Source organism: Orcinus orca, chromosome 11 (genome assembly GCF_937001465.1).
Source record: "Orcinus orca chromosome 11, mOrcOrc1.1, whole genome shotgun sequence".
NCBI lineage: Eukaryota > Metazoa > Chordata > Mammalia > Artiodactyla > Delphinidae > Orcinus > Orcinus orca.
The window spans coordinates 93440447-93468411 of NC_064569.1; the positions used below are offsets into that span (position 1 = coordinate 93440447).

At 50.3% G+C, this 27965-nt stretch overlaps 1 protein-coding gene across 5 annotated transcripts; it reads left to right on the top strand.

The window, feature by feature from the left end:
* Positions 1–35: 35 nt before the first annotated feature.
* On the top strand, positions 36–27920 carry GTPBP1 (GTP binding protein 1). 5 transcript variants are annotated; one of them, XM_033405078.2, is made up of 13 exons: positions 36–287; positions 2436–3359; positions 6010–6121; positions 12231–12411; positions 13005–13353; positions 16919–17042; positions 17903–18017; positions 20857–21001; positions 21117–21299; positions 22023–22158; positions 22797–22975; positions 24245–24445; positions 27013–27920. In XM_033405078.2, exons 2-13 carry the CDS (start codon positions 3168–3170, stop codon positions 27064–27066), a joined length of 1971 nt encoding a protein of 656 aa, XP_033260969.1. In that variant the 5' UTR covers positions 36–287; positions 2436–3167; the 3' UTR covers positions 27067–27920. The 5 variants fall into 5 exon arrangements, with proteins under 5 accessions (XP_033260969.1, XP_049550711.1, XP_033260970.1 ...); XM_049694754.1 differs by lacking the exon at positions 27013–27920 and adding an exon at positions 25352–26988; XM_033405079.2 differs by lacking the exons at positions 24245–24445; positions 27013–27920 and adding an exon at positions 25352–26988.
* Positions 27921–27965: the final 45 nt, after the last annotated feature.

Genomic DNA, 27965 nt, shown 5'->3' on the forward strand with positions numbered 1-27965 from the left:
GATGCCTGTCCCGCCCCTCTCGTCCCACGGGCGTTGGCTCAGTTCCGGGGCGGCGACCCAGCCTGGGGCTACACTTCGCGACTCTCCCCAGCCCTCCCGTCTTTCTGATCAGGCTTTTTGGGCCGAGTGCTTTCGCGAACCCGGACTAGTTTCACTTGCGCTGGCCGTTTTATCTTTGTCTAGCATGCCGTTCGCCAGGTGATTTCAAAGCACCTTACTGACGCGGTCGGGCGCAAATTCTCTTGTTTAGTGGGCCCGACCGCCCTCACTTTCCGGGAACTCTGAGGGTAAGTGCCTCGCCGGGAGTCACGTTTCAAGTGGAATAATCCTATTTCAGTTCCTTGGTGTCGTATTTCGGCTTGCTACTCACAGACCACTGCCCTTTTGCCTTCGGGTTCCCGTCTGGTCTCACAGTGGCGGCCGTAGAGCTTTCCTCTGAGTTTTCTTAAGGCGTAAGTGCATTGTGTGTGTCAGGAAGATGAACTCAGTCCCACATGGATTGTTTTCCCTTTTTTTTTACCCAAAGACATGTGGAAGGCTTCAGCAAATATTCATCATCCACTTTAGTGTTGCTATCCTTTTGGATTTTTGTTCAGAAAGTTGGAAAAACAATAAAAGAAAAGATCACACTTAATTCAGTCATTTCTTTAATCCTGCTTCAACACAGCTCAACACTTAAAACACAAACATCAACTGAGTAAATCTGAAAATCTACTTGGCCTACTGAACAACTCATGAATCGGGCAGCATCCCGCCTAGTAAATAGAAAGGCACCCCTAGGAGTTGTGCAAAATGGAAAGTTTTCAATAGGCAGAAGAAAGAGTGGATTGTATTAGGGAAGGTCACATTCCCTTATAGGAAGCAAGGGGTCTTATCAGGCAGATTACCTCACTAGTGTTGTTCAGGAAATTCCAGAGTGATTGGTTTAAGATTCTACTCCTGATAGAGGTTGAAACTGCAGTTAGGTTAGGTGTTAAATCTTGGTGGGGCTCAACACAAGTGACTCCATTTGGGGCTTGTTTCTTTTTAACAACACCATTACACTAAACACAGAATTATCACTTAACATACTTGCTTGTGTGCCTACCATGTGGTTGGGAGTCCTCTGCCCTCGTCCAGACAACTTTTGAATCATCTTAAATTTTTATTATCTGTAAGCCATCTAAGGATTACAGTTTTATTTGTGTATGATTCGTAATTGAGGCTTGCAAACATTGTTCTTCTAAGTGCTTTGCTTATATTAACTCATTTACTGCTAACCTGTTAGGTAGGTACTTTTTTTTTTTGAGATGACAGCTGAAGCACAGAGAGGTTAATTAACTTGCTTGAGGTCACATAGCTAGTAAATAGTGGACCTAGGATTTGAACCTAGGTTCTAACCTGTCTTCCGAAAGAGGATGTAAAGATGGTAAGGAATTCCCTTTCTAAAATGTGATTTCAGATTTCTCTATTCAATTCAAAAAGCACCTTCTCTGAGAATATTTTTTTTTCTGGGTAAAGCCCTGTAATGAGAAGGGCATGTTTTTTAGCTTACCATCAGGTGTCAGCACATTCTGAACTTGAACTTTTTCTAGAAGAGCCAGTTGGTAAGAGTCTAAATATCACTATTATTCTGGAGTATAATGCCACAATATTTGGCTCTTCTGCCAAATTGAGATTTTAATATTTTTATCTACCTCATAGAGGCATATGTAGGATGGCGGTGAGCAATTTCACCAGAAAAAAAAAAAATTGAAGAACTATTATCAAGACCTTTGGAGTTGGATGGCTTCTCATCCTAGATTCTCACCTGTGTTTGTACAGATAAAATTTGATTGGGGACTTCCCTGGTGGCCCCGTGGTTAAGACTCCAGGCTCCCAATGCAGGGGGCCTGGGTTCAATCCCTGGTCGGGGAACTAGATCCCGCATGCAGCAACTAAGATCCCGTGTGCCATGCAACTAAGACCCGGTGCAGCCAAATATTAAAAAAAAAAAAAAAAAAGATTTGATCGTAGTTGCAAACAGGAACAAGAAGTTGCCTCTTAACTCTCAAGTAGATCCCTGAAACTGAAGGCTCTTTGGAACCCTGCCTCTTGCTCACAAAATCTTGTGTTCCAAACCCCTAAATCTGGGTATGTTATCTTCTGAAATGGCTGCTCTTTCTTCCTTGCTGCCTGGGACGAGTGGCCATGGCCAGCATTATTAGAGTTTGACTAATCCCTAATTTCATCAAGCTCTTCAGTCTTTTGGAAGAGGAATTCAAGACAGTAAAACTTCTGTTGATAGTGTTTTGGGTTGGGTTTTACACAGCTGATGACACAGGAAGAATCATCCATAGGAAACTACCTTAACAGACTCTAGATCTCGGCCTTACAGTTCACAAATGTGTTGAGGTACTTTTGGCTTCTGTTGAGCTAGTTGCCTCATTTTGGTCGTGTAACTGCTCTCTCCGCAGAGGCAATGAATGGAGAATTCTCCCTAAGGTCAGCGTTCAGTTAATTGCCGCGCTCTGGCTGCCGTAGTATTCCAGACATCGATCCTAAATTGCCTGGAGACTGCCAGCAGGTCGAAGATCAGTCTTCAGTGACTGCCCGGAGTCACTGAGTTGAGGGGGAGGCGCCTTGCGCAGTTTACTATCTCCGTGGGCGGTGGCCCGAGGCGCGGGACTTGTCCGAAGACTGGATTGGGCCTTTCACCTGTCTATCATCGGAAGGCTCTCCGCCCCCGACTGCCTAGCAGCAGGATTTGGAAGCTGAGCACTGCCTCTGAAAACAAGGAGAGTGATGGGCGGTGAAGGTAAGCGTTGTGTGTATTTCTCTCATTGTATGGCTGCTGTGTCAGTCGTGCTCTGCTCTGCTCCCATTGGCGGGAAGGCTCCTGGCAGGTAGCGTGGACATGGTGCTGTCCCTCCCAAGTTACGATCAAGGCGCGTGACGTCTCAGACATTTGTTGTTGGGCTTTGGCTCTCATTAATTATTCATTATGTATTTGAAAGAGCTGCAGCGATTGGTGGCTGAGAGGCCTGGTCGTTTGTTTCTTAGCTAGAGATACGTGTCATCCTCTACGCGGCTGGAGAAATTTCGCATAAATTATTCTGATAAGGTTTGGGGCGGGGCTGCGCATAGATTAGGCAAATGAGCTGGGGAGGGAGGAGAGGCCGGCTACGAATTAGCCTAAGTTATTAAAGATGGCGGCGGAGCGGAGTCGCTTCCCGATGGACTCGCCGGTCCCTGCCTCTATGTTCGCCCCCGAGCCCAGCTCTCCGGGGGCGGCCAGGGCCGCGGCGGCTGCCGCCCGGCTCCACGGCGGCTTCGACTCGGACTGCAGCGAGGACGGCGAGGCGCTCAACGGCGAACCGGAGCTGGACCTCACCAGCAAGGTAGGCCCGGGCGCCGGCGCCGGCGTTGAGGGGACCGTCCGGGCGCCGAGGGGTACCGGGCGGTGGGGCCGCGCAGTCTCCGGGGCGACGGCGGGGGCAGGAGGGGCCGAGCCCACCCACCTGTAAGTGCGGGACGCGCGGCGGGCTCCCCGGTGAGGGGCGGCTCCGGCGGCCCGCCGCACCGCTGTCCTTCCCCGGCGGCGCCCACCCGGCCTCCCGCCGTCCGGCTCCCGCCGGGATCACAACCCCTCGCCTCCGCCACGTGGAACGCGGGCGCCGGACGCCGGCAGCTACTCGCGTAGTGGTCGTCCCCACGCGGTGCCGCCTCCCCTGAGATCGAGGGTGGCTCTCCCCGTGGACTGTCCACGGCAGCCCAGGGTCGGAGGTGGCTTGGGCAGGGCGCGCGGGAGGATCATGTAGTCCGAGAGGGGAGCAGGGAGTCAGCTGCGGCTCTTCCTGGTGTTGGGAGAGGAAACATTAAGTAGTCGCTCAGTCCGGGAGAAGGACGTCTGAAGAATGTCTACTTTACAAACCCACCCAAAACAAAAGTGAAAGATGGGCAGTGACCCATCATTTCGCCATTCTGGGAGTGGGACCTTATGTTGTTTGACTGGAATAATGAAGGACGATTTAAATCGTGTCTTCTGAGCTCTTGAGAAGGTGGGCAGGATTTAAGGGCTCATCTTCTGCTTGGCGTTGGGGGTGGGAGGAATAAAAAATTAAGTATAATTTGGGACTGGTGTTTCGAAGGTGCCTAACATTGCTAAAGGAAAGAATGCCAACTTTGGGGTCAGACAGGGCTGGGTTCCCTTTCCTGCCCTGCCAGTTAAAAAGGCTCTGTGACCTTGGGAAAGTTTCTTAACCTCTCAGTTCTCCAGCTCCATCATCTTTTTAGTACAGATGCATTGTAAAAACGAGAACTGTATGTAAGAAACCTACTATACTGCCGGTTACATACTACTCAGTAAATGTTGGAAGTGAACTGAATAAACTGATAATTCCCTGTGCAGATTAAATAGCAGCTGATGCAAGATAGAACACCGATACCACCTCCTACCTGTTGTTGAATACCTACAGTAGAGAAGTTTAACGACTTTTGAAAACATTTGTGACTTTCTAGTCTGTGGTGGCAAAATTGCATGAAACTTGGTCCAAACAGGAGAGAACTTTACCTTGCAGCTAATTGATCTCTCCCTCTAGTCTCTGCTGAGCACTTAGAAGCCGGTACTGCACCTTGTCACAGTGGTCCTGTCTGGTGCCTCTAATGCCATAACGAGGCTGGCCAAGTTCAGAGAGGATGGTCAGGGGAAATGTGTGAGGTAATGGGACACGATGCACAAGTCCGAGCACCCAGGTTCAAAGTATAAGCTCTGATGAGTCAACTCAGGAAATTGTAAGAGATACACTTGACTCAAGCAGATGAGCTAGATGTCAATTCATGGCCAAGGTGCTGAAGAAGCCTGAAAACAGTGGGAAGTTGCAGGGCAGAGTTGCAGAGAGTAGTACCTCTATTTCCTGACCAACTTATTTAATGTTCCAGGATAGGGAAGTGTTGCTTCATCATGTAGCTGGGGAAGTCCTTCTCAGTATTTTAAAGTTGAGAAGCTATATGTAGATTAATACTGATGATATTGAAAAGAAAAACTGATGTGAAGGGAGAGAATAGAGGGGTTGAACAGATTGATTCCTGAGGAAAAGATTAGAAGCTATAAGTTTATATACTTGCTACAATTAAATGTGGGGATGGACATAAGGCTCTGAGAGCTTCCAAAAGGAGAAGCAGTTAGTGAACTGTGGTGGCTAGTTTCATCCAGGAAGATTTTTTTTCTAGGATGATTGGGTGAAGAAAATTGTAATTACCACTTACTGAGCTGTGGACTGGATGCTTTACATGTTATCTTATTTGGTCTTTACAGTGGCCTTAGGATGTAGGTAGTAGTATCTCCAGTTTGTAGATTAAAAAACTGAGACTCAGAGGTTAAGTTCTTTGTCCAAGGTCACACATGAGTGGTTAGAGAATGGGATCTGACATGCCTGTTGGTAAATGGCCTCCTCAGATAAGTGGTTGATATTTTAATGTTATTCGCAGAAATTCGCAAAATGACGGTGCTAATACCCATCTTAGGGGTAATGTGTTTTGTTGATAAAGATGAGTCTTGCAGCAGTTTTTACTGCCGATTCCTAAATAATCGAGATAGCCAAGGCAAGTTGGAACAGACTTCTTATGTTATTATGGGAACCATTGGCCTTGGATGGAGATCTCTGTGAGTTGCAAGCTGCAGGTAGAAGACTTTGGCATGTAGGTGTAAAGCACTACTCGTTTAATTTCTACCTACAATGCCAGATTCTCAGTCATTGTGGATCCTGCCCCTCCCATTAAGCAGCAGGAGGCAGGCTGCTCACACCCTCTTTTCTGTGGGTTGTGGTTCAGACATACTCATTTCAGTACTTCATATAACTCAACTCTCATAAGGCCTTGGGCTCAAAGGCTATTTAAGGAGAGGCAGAGAGGGCATGAGAGGGCTGCCCAGCTCTTTTAGATCAGGGTGCTGTGGGGTTCAGTCAGGGTCTTTGGTCAGGCTCTTGATCTGCTTTGGCTGTGGTGTTCTTCTAGTAAGTGTGGTCCTAAGGCTGTTGGTTTCTCTTCTAGCTGGTTCTAGTGAGCCCTACATCAGAGCAGTATGACAGCCTCCTTCGGCAAATGTGGGAGAGGATGGACGAGGGATGCGGAGAGACCATATATGTCATTGGGCAGGGATCAGGTGAGCCTAGTTTTCCTTTCACTTTACTTTTTTAAAAATTCACTTTCCAAGCGGTTTTACAGATGCTGCTTTTCTACCTCCAGTACTCTACATTTGCATAAGAGGAGATGAAGCACAAAGCAAGGAAACTTCTTGTCCGAGGTGATAGAGTAAGAGTAAGTCACAGTTAGGTCTAGAATTAAGCCTTCCCTAGGCAGCTCTAAGTCTTCCCCTCCAAGCCCGATTTGCAGATCCCATTGCTACTTATTGCCTGCTTAGCAGAGAACCCCTGTGATACTTCTTGATGTCAGCAAGGAAAGGACATCCAGAATTCCTCTCTTCAGCAAGGCTGCCTTGCCCTGGACCATACTGACCATTCGGTAGGGATAGCTGTGATAACAGAGGTCCTCTTTTCTCCCTGTGAGATCCCATCAGACATGTAGGCTTGTTGCTATTCTGGAAGGGACTTGTTATTGTCCTCCCAGCCCCTTATTCCATTGTAATGGGACCCATTGTTTTAGAGGAAGGCAGCCCCCATGACAGAATCCCAGATTATATCCTGGGCTTTTTTCCCCCTGGTCATTCCTAGTTTATATCCTCAATACAAAGCCTGCTTACTCTCATCTTCATTAAGACATTATCTTTGCTGAAATGGCAGCTGGACTTGTTTAATAATTATGAATTTAGCCTGTACCAGATCTTATCTCTGTCATCTTTACAAGAAGCCTAAGTAGGCCTCGATGCATCATTAAGGGACTAGTTCTCTTTGCTGAATGTAGCTTTTGTAAAGGCAGGTAATAGTTCTTTTGTAGTTTGAGTCTAAGATGGAGGAAATCTCAAAATCTGTCTTGAACTATTTGACAGATATCTATTAAGTATCTTAGAAGGTCTTGATACTGTTGCAAAGCACTTTTAGATACTTAAAATCTGGTCTCTGTCCCAAGAAGGAGAGATGGCATATACATAGTTAACCTCAGTAGAAAACAGTGTTTGGAAATGCTGCAATAATGACACAAGGAAGAAGGGTTTGATCTCCAAATATTGCTCTGCCTTCCTTTGAAATGTTTCTCATATCTATCCTTTCCTTTCTGTATTTACTGCCACCTCCCCAGTTTTAGGTGTTACCACCTTAAAGAAGGCATGGTCAGAGAGATAGGCAAACCAAGAGGTTCTGTCAAGAAAGAGAGGGAGGGGCTTCCCTGGTGGCACAGTGGTTGAGAGTCTGCCTGCCTACCGGGTTCGTGCCCCGGTCCGGGAAGATCCCACATGGCCCGTGAGCCATGGCCGCTGAGTCTGCGTGTCCGGAGCCTGTGCTCCGCAACGGGAGAGGCCACAACAGTGAGAGGCCCGCTTACCGCAAAAAAAGAAAGAAAGAAAGAAAAGAAAGAAAGAGAGGGAGTTGGCCAGCATTGTCAAGTGTTACAGAGACAGCAGGGAGAGTCAGGTTCAGAAAAAGCCATTCCATTTGGTGACTGGGGGATCATTGGTAGGCTTTTGAAAGCTTTGGGGTCAGGTGCACACCTGGCCTCCTGTAATAGGATGAACCACTCAAAGGTCACTTCCAGCTTATAGAATTGAAGAAACCACATCTAGATCAGTTCTGACAAGTGTTGGGACTGTACTTTGAAGACCCAGATTCTTAAAGCCCCCACTCTTTGCTTATTCTTTAATGTGGACTCTTACTGAACTTTACCATACCTCGGTGGCTCACAGTTAATTAACCCTCCCGTGGCACAGCATAACAAGATGGCAAACATTCATTAACACGTATTTTACACACCCAAGCATTATCTTTGCATCTACCAATTGGATGCTATTAGATTCATAGTGACTCCTTCCTGCTGGAATTCTTTAGGGGCAGAAAGAGATTGTAATTAAACAAGTTGAAGATCAAGCAGAAGACTAAAAGAGATGCGAGGCCCCCTGGGTCAGCTTCATCCCTGACTTTCTGTGTGTGCTTGGTGCTTGCCCTCTGTTTGACGCTTCCTTCATCTATAAAATCGGGCGGATGGTACCACCACTGCCCCCACAACCTGAGGCAAGTTTTGTAGGGATAAATTAGACTTTAAAAAAATTCGAAGCAGGGTGGAGGAATGTGCTCTTTAAGTATACATTCTTTTTTTCTCTTATTATTATTATTTTTTTTGGCCACGCCGTGCAGCATGTGGGATCTTAGTTCCCCGGCCAGAGATTGAACCCACACCCCTTGCGTTGGAAGCACAGAGTCTTAACCACTGGACCACCAGGGAAGTCCCTAAGTATACATTCTTAAGTTACGGTTGATATTTTAAAAGGAGGCAATGTGACCTAGCAGTTAGTTCAGGGTCTGGAACCTGGTGGGTCTAAGTTTGCCTACTGATTCTTTTCCTTGTCTTAAAATGGGGATAATAGTAGAATCTAGTCCATGGTGGCATGGTGAAGATTAACACTTGGCATATAGTAAGCACTATATAAATGTTAGCTAGTATTAATAGTTGCAGTAGTGATTTTTTAAGGGTTCCGGGTTATAGATGATTTACCATGAGATTTCTTTCAAAAAGAGCCTTGTTCATTCTTCACATATTAAATCGTGACTTTCTAAGACCCAGGTACTGCATTAAAAGTTCAGGGAGCATGGGAGGAGTGTTACATCTTTGTGGGAGGATTAGAAAAGACTTAAAAGTCTTTCCAAAGGAGGAGGTGCCCCTTCAGTGAATTCTAAAGCATGAGTAGGAGTTTTCTAGGTGAGTGGAGGCAGTAGTGAGTGAGCAGAGAAAGCCACAAGCACAGAGGCATGGAGGCATTGATGAGTGTGGAGTATTTGGTGGACCAGGAGTGATTCAGTAGAGTAGGAAATGTAGAATGTGAGGTTGGGAGTGTCAGGAGGGGAGACTGGACCCAGTCTCCCAGTAGTCAGGGCCCAGATCTGAGGGTCTTTGAATGCCATACCAAAGCGTTTAGACTTTTATCCTAAAATTTGGGGGAGCCTTTGCATTATGTTGAGCAGGAGAGTACATATAAGAAAGGTAAGTCAGTGGCAGGACTGAGATCTGATTAGGTTCCTGCATGGCTGAATATGTGGCCTTTAGTAATTGCACCTCTGCGGCTTTTCTCCTTGGCCTTTGTTTCCACTCGTACAGAGTGAGGAGTATAGAGCGTGCTGGAGAAGGGTAATGTGACTGGGTGCATTTCTGGGAGCCCTGGATGGATGAGGTGACACTGGTGATTGCCTGCTGGTGTGGGGTAGCATCTGAAAGCTTCTCATTGTACCAGAAGCAGGAAAGGTTGGATAGAATTTGGGGGTCTGGCAAGAATGGCAGGGCTAGCTGGCCTTCTCTTAGGGATGCTTCCGAGACCTTCTCTAACCCAGAATATTTCCAGAGCGCAGTTGGCCATGCATTTAGAAACTCCTTGCAGGACTTCCCTGGCGGTCCAGTAGTTAAGACTCCGTGCTTCCGCTGCAGGGGGCATGCATTCGATCCCTGGTTGGGGAACTAAGATCCTGTGTGCCATGTGGCGCAGCCAAAAAAAGAAAAAGAAAAAGAAAAAGAAACTCCTTGGCTCGACTGCATCCTCTTTGTTCATTTGTTTTGCATTTTACAGACGTTTGACGAGTTGGTATAGGAAAGGCACCCCCATGGAGCGTCCAGGAATGTTTGAGATATGGCCCTTGTCCTCGAGATGCTTGTGTATAGCAGGGGAAGACACGCATCCAAAACTCTATTCCATATGGTAAACTTCATAAGGGAGCAGAATGGGTAGGATTTTGACAAGTGGAGATACGCTGATTGGCTTTCTAGGGCAGGAAATACATGAGCAAAGGTATAGAGCTAGAAAAGTGCAGAGACATGGAGGGATGGTGACTCGGCCACCTGCACTGGAACAAAGCTTAGAAGGGGAGGGCGGGGGAGGGGGATGGAAGCCTCTAAGGAATTGGAACTGAGCGCTGCTGGGCCTGGGGAGCCCTTCCAAGGCTTTGACTCGGAAGTGACAACGTCAGAGCTGTGCATTCTTTAGGACCTTGAGCTTGTATGTCGGAAACAGAGACTGGATTTGCTAAGACCAGTTAAGGATCTCTTGTGGCGATTCAGGTAGAATAATGGCCTAAATCAGGCTGGTGGCATTGGATTGGCAAAAAGAGGAGAGCAGGGACAAGGAAAGGGGCAGGACTGGAGTGATGAGTGTTAAGCTGGGGTGACTGGAACGATAGTGGTGTCATTAGAAATAGGTAAGGCAAGAGGAGGAACTGGTCTGGCACTAAGAGGAGCCCTTGCCAGAGGAAAAGCCTCTAGGTTTGGAATCAGAAGACCCAGGCTCACACGGCCCCTCTGCTCCCTCCCAGCACAGAGACCTCTAGGTTCTGTTTCCCCACTATTAAATGGGAACAGTAATGCCTAACTAATGGGGTTGCAGGGAGGACTAAAATGCTTTATTAATGGTGTTAGTTTTTGTGCTGTTGTTTAAAAAGGGTGTGGATGGAGCTCTGGGAAGAATGACTAGATATGAATGTTTTCATAGTTTTCAAAATGACAGTTGAACCCATAGAATGAGAAGGCCAAGGGGAATGTTTCAAGGATAGAGAAGAAGGGCACTGACTAACTACTGAAAAAGACTGGCATTTGGGGACAGCAGCAGGAATAGCCAGCAGAGGAGACAGAAGTAAGACCCAGAGAGCCAGGAGGTGAATCAGAAGAGTTTGGGTTATAGGCAAGCAGGGTGGGAATGAAGTGCCTCAGTAAACAAAGGGACAGTTGCCAGCAGTGTTGACTGTGAAGGGGTCAAGGAAAGGGCATTGGATGAGTGGGCAGAACGCCACTGATGTCTTGAAAACCAGTTTTTTCCATAGTCATCAGATCAGTGAGAAGGTGGTGAGGAAATAAAGTCAACAAGTGTCCATTACTCTGGAGATGCTTGGAGGAGATGGTAGCTCAGTAGATAAGCTGGGGCAAGGGAAGAGGGGTTGGGTCTCCTTTAGTTTAGGAAAGCCTTGAGCTTGTTTGTAGGGGGAGAAGTGGAAGGCGGTGAGAGAAGGTGCTGCAAGGTCTTTGGAGGCAGAAAAGAAAAGAGGTTGGGCACATGAGCCCAGGGAAGGAGAGGAGTGCTCCCAGGAGACAGCTGGAGGAGCTGCCATTCTACTGTGGGAATGAGATATGGTACCATGTGGACAGTACCTGACCGGGACTGTCATACAGTAGGCATTCAATACATTAGCGGTTGATTGGTCTGTCCTTCCTCATCCTAAGCTCAGACTCATTTTTTCCAGCTACTTGCTGGACATTTTACCTGAGCCACCTCTGTTAAAAATCTGTCCCTAAACTCATTCTTAAATTCTCTCTCCATTTTCCTTTGTCTCCTGTCATTATCTCTTGCCTGGATTATTAGAATTACTTCCTAACTGGGCTCCCCATTTCTGGTCTCTCGCTTGCCAGCGCTCACTTTACACTGCTGCTCAAGAGATCTTTCTGTCCCATAGCGATCTGATCTTGTTACTCCCCTGTGTAACCCCAAGGCTTCCCACCCTGGTACATATGTGTTTTGCTGCTGTGTGATGTTCGTCTGCCTAACTGTTTCTGCCTCTCATGTGGTCTCCCGCCACTTGACACCCTGCTCCCCGACGCGCCGAGCTGCTTACTGGTCCCTGAACGTGCCATGATCTGCCATGCTCCATGCTTTGCTCTGCTGCCTAGGATGTCTTTCCTCCTTTCTCCGCAGGCCCATTTTTCATGTTTGGAGACGCAGCTTGGAGTCAGCGCCCTGCAAAGCTGTCCTCAGCTTCCCCAGGCAATGCTAGTTGCTCGTGCTTTACATTCTCTTTGTACAGCTCTGTAGTAAAGCACTCAAGCTGTATTGCAATTAATTAATTTCCTGTCTCTCCCGCTGGGCTGTGAGCTCGCTAAGGGCACCTGTATTCCCAGTACCCGGCCTGAGACTTGGCATAAAACCTAGGAGAGTCTCTGTGATTACTGTTGAATGAATTAATGAATGCCCTGCTTAATGGAGAAGGCTATTATTTATTAACTTTACTTGTGCGCAAATTTTTGAAGTATCTGGTAGAGAGAGCCATGTTCGTCAGTGCCCAGGGTGGGACCTTGTGAGGGGTGGCTGACTGGCAGACTTGATGGCAGGCTGACGTCTGGGCCCTTGTCACCAGATGGGACTGAGTACGGGCTGAGTGAAGCTGACATGGAGGCCTCCTATGCCACAGTGAAGAGCATGGCAGAACAAATAGAGGCTGATGTCATCCTCCTCCGGGAACGTCAAGAAGCTGGGGGCCGTGTGCGCGATTACCTGGTCCGGAAACGAGTAGGAGACAATGACTTCCTGGAAGTCAGGTGAGGAGGCTTCAGAACAGTTCCAGGTCCCCTGAAGCATGACCCTGGGGTCTAGGGCTTCACACAGAACGGTGATTGAGCGTTTGACACCTGGTGTGTTGGCTACACCCTTTCGCTTCCTGAGGCATGGAAGGAGTGTCCAGAGACACCGATAGCTGCATTCTCTGTTTCTGCACTTCCTCATCCCTAAATATTTCCATTTGGAGAGAGTGGGAGAGAGGCCAACCATATGTTCTGTGGCCATTCTGTGGGCTGCATTTGCTTTCCCGTCAGGCCGGGAGGCTTGAAACCAGGGTAACGGAGGAGAGCATTTTGTACCTCTCTTGGCTTTAGGGCTTCTGTCTGGCAGCTTTGGGAAAGCTAGTGGAAGTTAAGGGAGAAAGTCATTGTGGTGGGAACTCAGTTCCTCCTGAGTAACTTTCTACTCCCTGGATACAGCTCCAAGAGCATTCCTAATGTGCTCTTCCATGAATAGAAGGGGCAGAGAGCTGGAGAGGCTCAGGGGCGAGCCCGTCCTTATGGATCCGGTTGCGGAGGTCCACTTCACTCACTCACCAACTCTCACACAAACGTATGGGTTTGTGTTCACACAGGGTAGCGGTAGTGGGCAACGTGGATGCCGGCAAAAGCACGCTTCTGGGGGTCCTGACCCACGGGGAGCTGGACAATGGCCGAGGCTTCGCCCGCCAGAAACTCTTCCGCCACAAACACGAGATTGAATCTGGTCGCACCAGCAGTGTGGGCAACGACATTCTGGGCTTTGACAGTGAAGGCAATGTGGTAAACAAGCCAGACAGCCATGGTGGCAGCCTGGAGTGGACACGGATCTGTGAGAAATCCACTAAGGTGATTACGTTCATCGACTTGGCCGGCCATGAGAAGTACCTGAAGACCACGGTCTTCGGCATGACCGGCCATTTACCTGACTTCTGCATGCTCATGGTAAGTGGGGTGCTGCCGAGGAGCGGGGGCTGCAGCTGGGCTCCGGGGCTGTGGTAATATGCAGGTGTTTGACATTGTTCTGAGACAGGGCCTTTTGGTTCAGGGCTTTGAAATTGGGTAAGAACGACAAGTTTTACAGGGGTGCCCAGCCTTCTCAAGGAGCATACCGTGATCTTTCTCCTAGCTTGGGCCAGGAGGAGGTCCTCTAAGCAGAAACCAAGGTGCCATTTGCAGACCTCTCTTATTTTTCGGAGAGGGGTAAGGGAGGGTTTCTCCTGGGGCATTTCTTATTACCTTCAGAAGTGTTTCCTCCTGGGCTTGGGCTACTTTGAGATGACACCAGGCAGCACCCTCAGAGAGGGGGCGGCCTGGGAGGGAAATGGACGAGAGTGCAGATAGCCATTGAGGGGCCTGAGAGGTGGCCTCTTCTGAAGCCTGGAACCAGTGTCAACCAGTCCCACAGCTATTTGCTGAGAAGCTTCTGCATGCCTATCACTGTGCCAGGCCTGAAGACAGAGCAGTGAACAGGGTGTCCCGAGCTCCCATAGAGCTTACAGGCTCGTGGGAAATAGATTTTTAAGCAGCTCATCATGTAGGTGAACTGAAAGGGGAAGGGAGCAGAGGCTTCTGGGCTGGATCATGTTTCGAAGCTCGCATTTGGGCCCCTTTGATCTTCCTGGCCAGAGAGTAGGAGTCTGTGAGGCCCACGGCCTTGGTCACAACTTCACAGCCTTCACAGAGAGTGCGAGCGAGCGAGTTTTCCTTTGGCAAAAATCCTTCTCAAAACCCTTCCCCATTTCCCAGTTCCTCCAGCTGTCTGTATTAATAAGTGTAGTAAATGCCAACATCTGTTCAGAGCAAACTTGATCAAGTTGCCCCACAAACAGAGGTTTCCAGGCAAATTCTCCCCAGACCGGAGATTAAAGAGAGGCAGAGCACATGTGTGAACACTCTTGTCAGCTCTCTGCCCGAGGTTCTTGCAATCTCATTGTGGTTTTATCTCCCATATCTTTGAACGTTGCAAGGGGCCCTTACCGACCTTGACTGGCTGAGGAAAGCCGCTCTACAAAAGGGTTTCGAAGGAAGAGCCATAGGGTGTATTTGGGGCAGTTGTTGGGTTGAGATTAAGAAGGGTGTAGAAATCAGTTTAACATGAGTGTTTTTCTAACTGAGCTACAGTGATCAAGGTCAATTAACGGATATATCTTCACCCCAGATGAAATGTTACGTATTATCTGACTTTTAGGCCATGAGCTAAATACTAAAAATTTCTGTGGAAAACAATGAAATATTTCATTATTGTTCCATGGCAATCAATTTCCAGAAAAACAAAAACAAAAAAACCTTGAAAATATAGAGACAACAGAGAGAGAGAGCATTCTGTTATCCTGCTTGGGAAGAACAAAAGCAGGTCTGCGTTGGTTAGGAAAGGTGGTTGGAGGGAATGGGAAGAATTAGGAGGGAAATGGTGGAGGTGTCCCGGTGTAGGAAAAGGGAACATGCGTGGGACATCTGTGCTGGTGAGGTGGTAGCTCACCTGGGAATCGTAATGATCAAATGAGAGCATCGCTTGAAGACGCTGGAATGTATATTTATTTTATTTATTTATTATTTTTGGCTGTGGTGGGTCTTAGTTGCAGCACGCGGGATCTTTTGCTGCGGCGCGCTTGTGCTTCGTTGCAGCATGCAGGCTTCTCTCTAGTTGTAGTGTGCGTGTTTTCTCTCTCTAGTTGTGGTGCGTGGGTTCCAGAGTGCGTGGGCTCTGTAGTTTGCAGCACGTGGGCTGTCTAGTTGAGGCGCACGGGCTCAGTAGTTGTGGCACGCGGGCTTAGTTGCCTCGCGGCATGTGGGATCTTAGTTTCTCAACGAGGGATCGAACCTGCGTTCCCTGCCTTGGAAGGGGACTTCACCACTGGACCACCAGGGAAGTCCCTCTGGAATGTATAAAGCCCTGTATAAATATGTCTTGGTGATTTTAATTGTAATTTTATTTTGTTTTAGTAAGTAATACATTCATATGGTACAAAAATTAAAAGGTACCAAAGGACTTAAAGCCTCTCTTCCGCCTGTGTTGTTTCCTCCACAGGCAACCAGTACTTCCAGTTTCTTATGTATCCTCTAGAGATATTTTGTAATCACCCAGCATATATGTGTATATTCTCTCCCTCCAATATCAGACATTCAGAAAAGTTGAAAGAATAGTACAACGAATACTATAAACCCACCACTGGGAGTCAACAATCATTAACATTTTGCCATATTTATCTGTACATGTGATAGATGCATATGTGGAGTTTTTCTGTGTGTATGTATGGTTTTTGTTTTCTTTTTGTTTGTTTTTGTGGTTGGTTGGTTTTTTGGCTGAATCATTTGAAAGTAGATTATATTATAGACATTGTGACTCTTCACCCCAAATACTTCAGCACACAGCTCCTAAAATACTTTAGCACACAGCTTCCTACTGTTATTGCAACCAAGAAGACGAACAAGAGTTCCCTAATATCATACAATATCTAGTCTAAAAGTATTTATGTTATGTCAGATGTCCCCCAAATGTCTTCTAGCTGCTTTTTTCAAACGGCGACCCAGTCACCACTCCTTGTGGCAGCGTGCTGTGTACCACCTTGCTTTTTCCCATTGAGACATATCTCAGAGGTTATCCCACATCAGTTAGGAGTTTCCTCTTTCTTTGGTATCGCACACTTGTGCATGTCTCTAATTTATTTAACCAGCCTTTATGATGATATTTTAAAACATTTATTGTTACAGGAAGGAATGGTAACAGTAGTAACAGCTGCCATTGCTTTTTATAAAAAATAAATTTATTTATATTTATTTATTTGGCTGCACTGTGTCTTTACTGCTGCACATGGGCAGTACTCTTTGTCACGGTGCATGGGCTTCTCATTGCGGTGGCCTCTGGTTGCGGAGCACGAGCTCTAGGTGCACAGGCCTCAGTAGTTGTGGCTCGCGGGCTCCAGAGCACAGGCTCAGTAGTTGTGGCACCGGGGCCTAGCCGCTCTGCGGCATGTGGGATCTTTCTGGACCAGGGCTCGAACCCTTGTCCCTTGCATTGTCAGACAGATTCCCAACCACTGCGCCACCAGAGAAGTCCCTGCCATTGCTTGAATACCTAATTCGTGCTAGTTGTGTGCTGGACCTTTGACATATGTTTGGTCATTTAAACCTAAGTGACCCTCTAAAGTGAATATTATTATCCCCCATTTTATAGATGGGGTAACTGGGGGCCAGGGATGTTAAACTGAATCCACTTTGATGACTTTGTTTTCCCAGACTGAGTTTGTCTTTTTTGTTGTTTCGAAGTCTCCTCAGATTTTGATAGCCCACACTGTTAAATTGGAGGTTAAAGCAATCTGTGCCCAGCCCAGCTTTCATCTACAGCCATTTTATTTCTGGCCTAAGACTTGTGCCCCCTGTGTCCTGTTCTGATGGTGGCCTCAGAGATGGGAGTTCTCTCTTACCTCAGCCTTCTTTGAGCCCCTGTGCCCACCCAGCAGCAATCTCTGTCTCCCTTGTCCTGACAGTTCTTTCTGTGTTGGTGCAGGTGGGCAGCAATGCTGGCATTGTGGGGATGACAAAGGAGCACCTGGGCTTGGCATTGGCACTCAATGTGCCTGTCTTTGTGGTGGTCACCAAGATTGACATGTGTCCTGCCAACATCCTGCAAGGTAAGTGAAGCCAACAGCCAGTAGCAGTCTCTCTGTTTGGGGCAGTCACGCACTGTGGCTCCTTGGTGATCTGCTACCCGGAATTTTCTGTTTCCTTGTATTGTGCTTAGACCTTGGCCTGAATGTCCATCAACCCAGAATCTTTTGCTTTCTCCCTGTTTGCCTCTTGGTCTGAGCAGAGCTTAGAGTTATCTCCTGCTCATTGTTCCTTCTGGTTACAAATTCAAGGTCCTTGAAATCCCTAATCTGGCATCTCTTTTCAGATGGTTCCAGGCAGAAGGGGTTGGGTTTTACCATCTAAGCTGGACATACATGGAGACATTTGGGCAGAGAGTCTGATTACCTTTTACCACCAAAGGTTTCAAAACAGTGTTGCAAGACTAGGCTTTCATGCATTTCTCCCCCATTGCTAAAGATGGTGGAAGAGAAGTGAAGACATATCCTTTTGGAGGGCCTCATAAGGACTTCTACAGGTGTCTAAATGTCCTAGAGATCCTTTTGTCAGATGAACTTTTTTTCCAGGAAGCAGGGCATTCTAGGAACAACATTGTCCTTCTGGTGGACCCCAAATCACTTGCTTATAGGATGCAGGTCTTCTAGAGACTCTGGAGAAACCTGACAGGTTTCAGACTTATAACCTTAGCAGACAGTCCCCATCTGTCCTCTCCTTCTACTCTAGCAAGCACTTACCCACCCAAAGTTTTGATCCTCCTTTTGCTTCTCCAGGCATTATGGCATTTAACACTGTGCATCTGTTTGTCTCCTGCTTGCATCAGTAATGAGTGGACCTGTCTTGCCCTAGAAGCCTGGCCAAAGAGAAGGCTATGTTCCCCTAATTTCGTTCCATTTTACCCTTTAAGAAACCTTGAAGCTGTTACAGCGCCTGCTGAAGTCGCCTGGCTGCCGCAAGATCCCTGTGTTGGTGCAGAGCAAGGATGATGTGATTGTTACAGCCTCCAACTTCAGCTCTGAGAGGTAATGGGTAGGGAGCATTCACTTCTTCCTTTTATTTATTTATGTACTTTTAAATATTTATTTATTTGTTTGGCTGCGCCGGGTCTTAGTTGCGGCACGTGGGATCTTCATTGTGGCATGCGGGATCTTTTAGTGGTGGCATGCGAACTCTCAGTTGCAGCATGTGGGATCTAGTTCCCTGACCAGGGATCGAACCCGGGCCCCCTGCATTGGGTGCATGAAGTCTTAGCCACTGGACCACCAGGGAAGTCCTGGGAGCATTCACTTCTGCACAGGCACAGAGATTGGTTGAAATAGAAGATTGTGCTCTCAGCAGTGTTGCTCGGGGGCTGTATCAGGTGACCCAGATTCTGAGGTGCTGGTCTCACTGAGGTTGGAATCCCAGCTGATATTTCGGTGTCCTTATCTGTGAAATGGGAATAATACTACCTTCTTCATGGGGCTCTTGTAAGTGTTGGAAATGGTGTATGTAAAGCACTTGGCACCGTGCCTGGCTGCTGTGTGATAGATACACAGCCATTTTTAGGATGGTTATTATTAATTTTTTTACACGGTTGTTTCTCAAAAGCTCTCTAATCACAGATCAGTTTTGGCATTTACTCATTAGCATGTCCTTTGATTCTGTAAAATTTTTTTTTTTTGGCCATGTCGCGCGGCTTGTAGGATGCTAGTTCCCTGACCGGGGATCGAACCTGGGCCCTCAGCAGTGAAAGCGCCGAGTCCTAACCACTGGACTGCCAGGAAATTCCCTGATTCCATAAATATTTATTGGGTGTTTGTTCTGTGCTGGGCTTTTCATCTAGGCATTGAGGAGTCAGAGCTGACTTGGGCATAGTCCTTGTCCTCAAGGTGGTCGGCTCCTTGGTCAGAGATAATCTTTTGATAATAGTAAATTTTGTTAACACTGCTCCTTCTCCCAGAGTCTTGGGGCTGCTTAAGTACAGGACCCGGAGCAGCCTGACATTTTGGCCTGTGTCTCTGCCCTGACGCTGTCTTCAGTACCAGCAGTTGGCCAGCAGAGGGGGTATGTTTCAGTCGACCCCATTTCAATTCATTCATTTTGTTGAGTGCCTATTCTGTGCTGTCCCTACTCCAGGAGCTGTGGGAAATATATAATTCCTGATCTTGAGGAGTTTGACTAATCGTGAATAGGAGATATAGAGGCCATTCAGATAACAGACAGAAAATCAGATGTAGTCACGTGTAACAGAGACACAAAAAGTTCTCCCAAGACATACAGATAGCCAATAGGCACATGCAGTGTTGCTCAACATCGTTAGTTATTAGAGAAATGCAAATCAAAAGTACAATGAGGTACCACCTCACACCAGTCAGAATGGCCATCATTAAAAAGTCTACGAATAAATGCTAAAGAGGGTGTGGAGAAAAAGGAACCCTCTTACACTGTTTGTGGGAATGTAAATTGGTGCAGCCACTATGGAAAACAGTTCCTCAAAAAACTAAAAGTAGGGGGCTTCCCTGGTGGTGCAGTGGTTGAGAGTCTGCCTGCCGATGCCGGGGGCATGGGTTCGTGCCCCGGTCCAGGAGGATCCCACATGCCGCGGAGCGGCTGGGCCCGTGAGCTGTGGCCGCTGGGCCTGCGCATCCGGAGCCTGTGCTCTGCAACGGGAGAGGCCACAACAGTGAGAGGCCCGTGCACCGCGATGAAGAGTGGCCCCCGCTCGCCACAACTGGAGAAAGCCCTCGCACAGAAACGAAGACCCAACACGGCCAAAAATAAATAAATAAATTTATTAAAAAAAAAAAAGAATCCACCTGCCAATGCAGGGAACACGGGTTCGAGCCCTGCTCCAGGAAGATCCCACATTGCCGCGGAACAACTAAGCCCGTGTGCCACAACTACTGAGCCTGCACTCTAGAGCTCGTGAGCCACAACTCCTGAGCCCATGTGCCACAACTCCTGAGCCTTGCTCTAGAGCATGCTCCGCAACGAGAAGCCACCGCAATGAGAAGCCCACGCACGGCAACGAAGAGTAGCCCCTGCTCTCCGCAACTAGAGAAAGGCCACGCACAGCAACGAAGACCCAATGCAGCCAAAAATAAATAAATTAAAAAATATATATATCCTGTGACAAACCATAATGGAAAAGAATATGAAAAAATATATATATGTGTATAACTGAGTCACTTTGCTGTATAGCAGAAGTTAACACAATGTTGTAAATCAACTATACATCAATAAAATTTACAAAAAAAAAAAAAGTTCTTTGAAAACTCAGAGGGAATGAAGAGTGCCCATCTGGGAAGGATTCCCTAGAAGAGGCGGTGCTGGAAATGGGCTCTGAAGGATGAGAGGATTTGGTAGTTGGATAAGAGGGAAGGAATTCAGGCAGGGGGTGAACAATTCAGAGTGAACAAGTACATGGGAACAGAAAAGTACCAAGGTCTTAGGAGAAGGGAGGGAGTGTTCTCTGGTCTGGCTGGAATATAGGAATTTGAGAGAAATAAACTGGCAGAGATGTTGGGAGGAGGGATTCCGGCTGTCTTTTCTGCGGTGGAGAGTTGGTTAAGGTTTTAAGGATGTATGTGCTTTAGGAAGAAGAGGCAGTCATGATCGCTCGAAATAGGGTAGTGGTACCGAGACAGAGAGGAGGGGACAGGTTTCAGAGACAAAACTACATAGGAGGAGGAGGCCTCAGAGCAGGTCTGGACAGAAGTAGGTGGGCTGGGCAGAGGGCCTGGGAGGCCAGTGAAGGGGTGGTGGGACCCTTCGCAGCAGCAGCCGTTCCAGGAGCCCTCGTGCTGCTCATCCCCTGTCAGGCAGGAGTTCGCCACCTGAGCGCCTTCTTCCTCTCTCTCCACACACTCCCCACCTTAGGATGTGCCCGATATTCCAAATCTCCAACGTTACAGGCGAGAACCTAGATCTGCTGAAGATGTTCCTCAACCTGCTCTCCCCTCGCACCAGTTACCGGGAGGAAGAGCCTGCTGAGTTTCAGATTGACGACACCTACTCTGTCCCGGTGAGTGGGTTCTGGTGGACTGAATAGGGCGGGAGGCTGAGTGGCGCTTCCTGCAGGGGTGCCGGGGCGAGTCTGTAGTGCCAGTGGACTTACTGGACCGGGGTCTTGTCTGCAGGGTGTGGGAACAGTGGTGTCAGGGACAACACTGAGGGGCCTGATCAAGCTGAATGACACGCTGCTCCTGGGCCCAGATCCTTTGGGTAACTTCCTGTCCATTGCTGTCAAATCGATCCATCGCAAGCGCATGCCTGTCAAGGAGGTGCGGGGGGGCCAGACGGCCTCCTTCGCGCTGAAGAAGGTGAGTGTTGATAAAACCAAGAACTCCCCTCGGGCTCCGTGTTATGCTAGGCTCCGGGTCATCTCCAGTCCTCACAGCCGCTCTGCAAGGCAGGGATTACTGACCTCACTTTTACAGATGAGGAAACTGAGGCTCAGGAGAGCCTGAGTGACTTGCCCAGCATCCGGGGAGAACACCGGGACTTAAACCTAGGCCTGCCGGCCTCCTGAGCTCAGTGAGGGCAGCTGGGAGCCTTCCTGTGCTTCCTTCTTGCTGGGGTCCTTCTACGCGGGGCTGTTGAGTCCATGCCAGATCCTCTTGCCATTCAGCTTTCAGTCTCCTGGGGATTGGGGTCAGTGCTAGCTCCTGGGTCATTTGCACCAGCCCAGTTAACCAGCAAAGCCGGGTTTTCTGTGGGCTTCCCAACAGCCAGATCACGCTCGCCCTGTTTCTCCTACCTGAGTGCTTGCCTGCCTTTGCCCTCTCGCCACCCACTTAATTCTGACCCGTCTCGCAAGTCCTGGCTAAAATGCCACTTTCTGTGTGAAGTCTTTCCTGACCCCCCAATAGCAGTGTTGAGGCTTCCCATGTAGCACTAAAGAAGGCCTGTGGTCCAGTGCAGTGATAGGTCACGGCCAAGTTGGGGTGGTAGCAGTTCCCAGAAGGAGTCCCGGTCCTCTGTGACCAGGGGGTGAAGCCAGAAGGCATTATTGTCCCTGAGGTCTGGGATTCTCTCTCATTCAGATCAAGCGCTCGTCCATCCGGAAGGGCATGGTGATGGTTTCTCCACGCTTGAATCCCCAAGCATCCTGGGAGTTCGAGGCCGAGATCCTTGTCCTTCACCACCCCACCACAATCAGCCCGCGGTACCAGGCCATGGGTAGGTGTCTAAAGGCACTGCCAGCCTGAAGCCCCCTGCTCTAGCTCCCCCTACAGTGTGCTCCAGCAACCCAAACCCCAAAGTTTCAGCTGCAGCCAAAAGTCAGGTCGCGGCCCTGTTCAGTGATACCATCCCCTCTGTTCCACCCACGAGCTGTGGCTTGTGGTTTATTCATTCTTGCAAACACTAACCAAGTACCAGCTCGGTGCTGGGCTCTGGAAACCCAGACCTGCCCTCAAGGACCTCACACTCAGTCCTTCAGCAGACATCTACCAAGTGCTGCAGTGTGCCAGGTGGTGTTGCCAAGGTGCTGGGGACAAAGACAAGATGGGCAAGGGCCCTGCCATCGAGAAGCCCCCAGTCCGGAGAAGGCCCGCATGCAGACAGAGTGCCCTGTGTTCAGGAGCTAGGGACAAGTGGGTCCGGGGACAGGCGAGGTCTAACTGGAGGGAGAAGTGGGAGGATGTGAGGCAGGATCAATCCAAGAACGGGCCTCCAGTCGCTTAGCCTCACTCTGCCCTCTGAGGTCTTCAGCCTGACACACCTCGAGCTTGTTTCATGCTTTCACCCACTGCCTCCCCTGCCCTGAGGCCACTGAGTGGCTCAGGCCTCTCCTGACTTCCTGGCTCCCTTGGCAGTGCACTGTGGGAGCATCAGGCAGACAGCCACCATCCTGAGCATGGACAAGGACTGTCTGCGCACCGGGGACAAGGCCACCGTGCATTTCCGCTTTATCAAGACCCCCGAGTACCTGCACATAGACCAGCGGCTGGTGTTCCGGGAAGGCCGCACCAAGGCTGTAGGCACCATCACTAAGGTACGGCCGGGCAGACCACCTTGCCTGCCTACAAGAAGTGCCAGGGGCTGCTCCAGTTCTAGACTGTGAGCACAGAACGCTCTGCTCAAGAAGCCTGTGAAATCTTACTGACTGCCGGGGGCAGAGGCACCAGTCCCTACCTTGGGAGAACTGGAACAGCGCCGAGGTATAGCCTTAGTGCCATCTTCTCTGCTCTCCTCAGAGGTTTCCCTAGACCTCCTGTCTTTCTGAGCTTTGGTAGTGACCATGGAGGAGAGAAGGTGGAGTTGAGGTATGGCAGTCCGTGGTGGGAGAATGTCTGGGCCTAGCCAGTGTTGGCCTCTGAGATGCTGGGCACATGCTCCGATGGTCTGGCTGGGGCCGTGCCCTTAGAGCAGTGGGTCCAGTTGGAGTGAGTGCTGGATAGCAGTGGGGCATGGGCTTGAGCTCTTTGTGTCCTGGAGCGCACCTTATGCCCTCTGCAGACTTCATCCATGGCCTTGAGTAGTGGCACTTCATAGAGTGGTTTGACCCCCGCTCCATACATCCTGTCTGAGATCTTGGAATCAGCCTCAGGCTTGCTTTTCCTCCAGAATGGCCTTCCTTAGGCCCATCCACGTCACTAAGACTGCAGAGTGTGTTGAGTGGGGAGGGTCATCCTCGGAGGCCCCCTTGCTTCGGGCTGGCTGAGGGTTTGGCAGAAGCTGCCCGCACATGCTGTGATGCCCTTGGGGATGCGGCTGGGCCTATTCGCTGCTTTGTGTGAGGTTGAACTTGGGCCATAAGGGAAGGCTCTGAGTCAGTCCTTCCTGGGTGGTAGCTCTTAAGATTTTTGATGGCCGCACTCCAAATATTTCCAGCTCCTGAGACACTCACTTGATCTCTCTGGCAGGCCCAAAATTAAAACTTACCCCAGGCTCTTGTTACAGGGGCAGCAAGAGATAGAGTTGATGCTCTGGGCAGGCTGGACCCCAGCCTGGGAGCTGGGCTGAGTAGGAGATGGCTGAGGTTCACAGATTGTCTGTGGGAAGAGCAGCTGGGGCAGGGAACAGGCTGGAACCCTTCTGGGCTGGGCTGAGGCAGGTGAGACATCGGCCCTGGCACGCTGAGTGGAGAGGACATCTCTCCACCCCACTGCCCTGTCATCGCCCTCCTGCCACCCACCTCGCCCAGGCCCAGCCAGGCCACGGAGTGAGAGGTCCCTGAGACCTGAGGGGCGGGGCGGGGGCAGCTGAGCCCAGGTCACTGCCTGCAGCTCTGTCTCATCCCCCACCCCCTTGGCTCCTGCAGCTCCTCCAGACCACCAACAATTCCCCAATGAACTCCAAGCCCCAGCAGATTAAAATGCAATCGACGAAAAAGGGTCCCCTGCCCAAACGAGAAGAGGGAGGTCCCTCTGGAGGGCCAGCAGTAGGGGCACCCCCAACTGGAGATGAAGCTTGCTCTCTAGCGGCTGCGCAGCCAGCTGCATCCGGCAGTCTCCAGCCACAGGTGAGTGTGCTTCCCAGGCTGGTCCTGGGCCCCTGACGGCCTCGGGCGGGGTGGGGGCGGGGGCATGGCCGTGGAGGTGACCCATAGGAGAGCGCCGGCAGCCTTCACCAGTCTGCCACGTCTTTGAGTTCCTAGATGGGTGTTTGCCACAACTCCACGTCCCTAAGTGCTATCTAAGTGTGAGCTTTTTGTCTCTCAAGGCAGTGTTTTTCAAACTGAGATGTGGCGTACATGAAATGAACTTAATGGGTCCTGACCAGCATTTAGTTTTAATGAAAGAGAATAGAAAAATGTCAGCGTTTCCCTGTCATAGTAAGAGTGAGCATTGTGTGTGTGAGAGTGCAAGTGATGTATGTGCGTACTGCAGCCCAAACGTCTGAGAGACGCTGCCTTAGAGGGTCCTCCTGGCCCCTTCCCCGACGTGACACTTCCTTAGGGGTAGGTGGTCTTGGGCCCTGTCAGTGTGGCTCTCACTCGGCACCTCCTGCCAGCGTTGTCCCCTGGAGTCCTCTCCTGGTGGCCCTCACATCGCCCCTTTCCAGCATCTCTTCGTCCGACTCCTCTTTGGAGAAGGAAGCTTCTGCCTGGACCTGTCCTTTCTGCTCTCCCTCCCCGTCGAGTCTTTCCTCTGACTCCTTCATTTCTTTTTTCTTCCCACCTGTCAGCAGTGGCACACGTTAGTTCCTGCTCACTCTGTGCTTCTCTGAACGGCTCCTCTCACCGTGATCACCTGTGACCCACCAGCTGCGAGGAAGGCAGGGTGGGCGCCGGCTCTATCTGGTGGAGAGCGTAGCAGATGGCTGCTCGCTCACCTCCTGCCCCCGGTCCCCGCTGCCCCTCTGCTGTCCTGTCCTGCCCTGCTCCCGATGGGCCACTGCTTCTCAAGCTCCTTCTTCTCTCTTTCAGCCCAAGCCCGGCAGCGGGGGCCGGCGACGGGGGGGCCAGCGTCACAAGGTGAAGTCCCAGGGGGCCTGCCTGACTCCCGCCAGCGGCTGCTGAATCTCCCCCAGCCCACCTCCACCACCCAAGGGATCCTCGTTCTCTGGCCACCACTCCACCAGATGGGCCAGAGCAACTCTGACCACCGCTCGCCCTCCCCCAGGCCGCACCCGGAGCCTCGTCATTCCCCCCACCCCCGTTTTCCAGGGGGTTGTAATTTATAAGCTGAGGAAGGTGGCCAGACTTCTGGAGGACTGACCATCTCCAACTCTCTTCCCCACCTTCTTCCTCACTCACACCTTTTTTGTACATCTGGGCCCTTAGTTTTTATTCTTTTTATTATCTATCTATCTATCTATCTAGTGTGCGTGTGCGTGTGTGTGGGCGTGTGAGGTGCAGGAGTACGGCCGGTCAGGGCCTGGCAGTCTTTCCCCTTTCTCCTCCGTGGCTGGCCACCAGCCTCCAGGAGCTAGCTGGCTGCCTGTCTGTCCATGTGTTCGTGTGTCTCTGTGAGAACCTTTCAGGGCTGTCAGGAGCCGAAGCGCGCCCTCCTTCCCTGTGCTCACTCTCCAGTGCGCCTGGAGCCCTGCCACGGAGCCGCCTCCAGGCTGAGGGGCGTCCAGGGGAAGTATCTGCTGCTGCCAGAGCAGGGGGCCGTCCTTCTGCGACTTGGGGATCTCAGCAGCATGGAGAGCAGTGGTCCCCCTTTTCTCTTTCTCCCTCATTTCCCTTAAAGCCCCAAACAGGTAATGCCAAAAGCTCTTAGGCTGTAACTGTAGACGTGTGGAGGGTGTTGGTGACTGAGTTGTAGGACCCTCCTTGCCCCTCTGACCTTGCCACTGACCTGAAGACAGCTGTGGCTCTTCTTTCCCCTTGGAGACAATCCTTTGTTTGCCTGGCTGGCTGGGGTGACTCCTCTTCTGCTGAGTCTGCCGAGCTGGGGCTCTCACCTCGCCCTGGGGCCGCCTCCTGCTTGGACTTTGACTCTGATTCTTGTTGGGCCTCAGGGCACTGATGATTGGGCCTGGGGTCCGCCTGCTCAGGGTCACAGTCAACAGCACCTCCTGTTGGCAGGGGTGCCAGGTGTTCCTCTGAGCCAGGCCGGGACTGGAACCCCTCCTTCCCTGCCACATCGCCCCAGCATGGCTGCTACAGGAGCCCAGCAGTGAAGGGCCTGAGCCCCAGATTTGGAAGCTCCAACTGGGGTACAGGGAGAGCAGGTAGGAGGTAGTAAAAAAGATTCTTCCAGACCCAGCTCAGAGCATTAAGCCCTTTGGAAGAATCGTTGCCAGGGGTGGGGGTGGTGTTGCCCAGGCCAGAGATGGTAGCATGGGCCCCAAACCAGCCTGCTCGGAGCTGTGGACTGAAGCCCTCTCTTTAGGGTGGACTGATGGGCAGAGATATGTTCTTTCTCTAGCCTGGGACACCCAACTGGCTGGGTCCTTCCTCAGCCTCGCCTCCCTTCCATCCCCAACCCTTTGCCGCCACTCCTGCTTCCGGACTGCTGCTCCCCTCTCCTCTCCTCCTGACTGTTTCTAGTTACCACTGACCTGTGGCCATGGACCGACCAAACCAGCACACAAAATAAAAGTTTGTTCCAAGTTGACGGTGTCCCGTTCCCTGCCCAGCCCCTCCAGGTGGAGGTGCGGCCACGGGGAACTCCGTTGCTCTGCCTGCCCTAGAGCCCCCGGCTGCGGGCCGGGCCGGGAGGGGCCCAGCTTCTCCTGTCAGGCAGGCATGGCTTCAAAACCCAGACTCCTCCGCCAGCTGTGACACAGGACAAGTTGCCATCCTCTGAACCTCAGTTTCCTCATCCACAGCAAGAGGTAAATGCCTGCGTCAGGTTGTTGCGAGGATTCAGCGAGAGAATGTGTGTGAGGCCCTGATGTGCCCAGCACGTGGGCGGTACCCGGTGAATAATGGTCATCACATTGCTTACCACCCACGCCGGCTCCCACGTCCATGGCAGAGGCCGCAAGCTGGGCAGCAGGCTCAAAAGGAGAAATGTGGCGTGGACACGTCTCTGCTGTTCAGCTGGGACTGTGCCAGGCATTTCCCTCGCTTCATGTTCTTTGATGTTCGCGGCTGTGAGGGAGGTGGCGGTAGTTATGTTTTTCTGGTTGAGGACACTGGAGCTCAGGGGAACAGTGCCCCCAGCCCCCAGTCATTCCAGTCACCCACTCCAGCGGTGTCCTTCAGCCTGTCCTAGTTCCACTGTCTGCTGGCTGTTCCCCTCTTGAATTTTGACTCTGGTTCTGCTTACAGGGGCCGTTGCCCAGAGGTGCCTTTGTAATAGGAGTTCCAGCCTTGAGCAGCACCCTGTGCTCTCTGTCCCCACGGTGGGTGCTGTGGAATTTGTGTTTCCACAGGACTTGGCCATGGGGGACCTTGGAACAGGCAGAACCACGTTTCGCTGGAACTCTCCTGCCGCTGTGAGCATAACCACTTCCTTTACATTTTGCAGCTGTGGCCTCCACCCTGGCCTCTGCCTTCCAACACTCAGGTCCTTCTGATCTCTGTGGTCGCCAGGCCCACACCTGCCAGCCAGGGAGCTGACTGCAGCGTTCTATTGTCGTTAGCT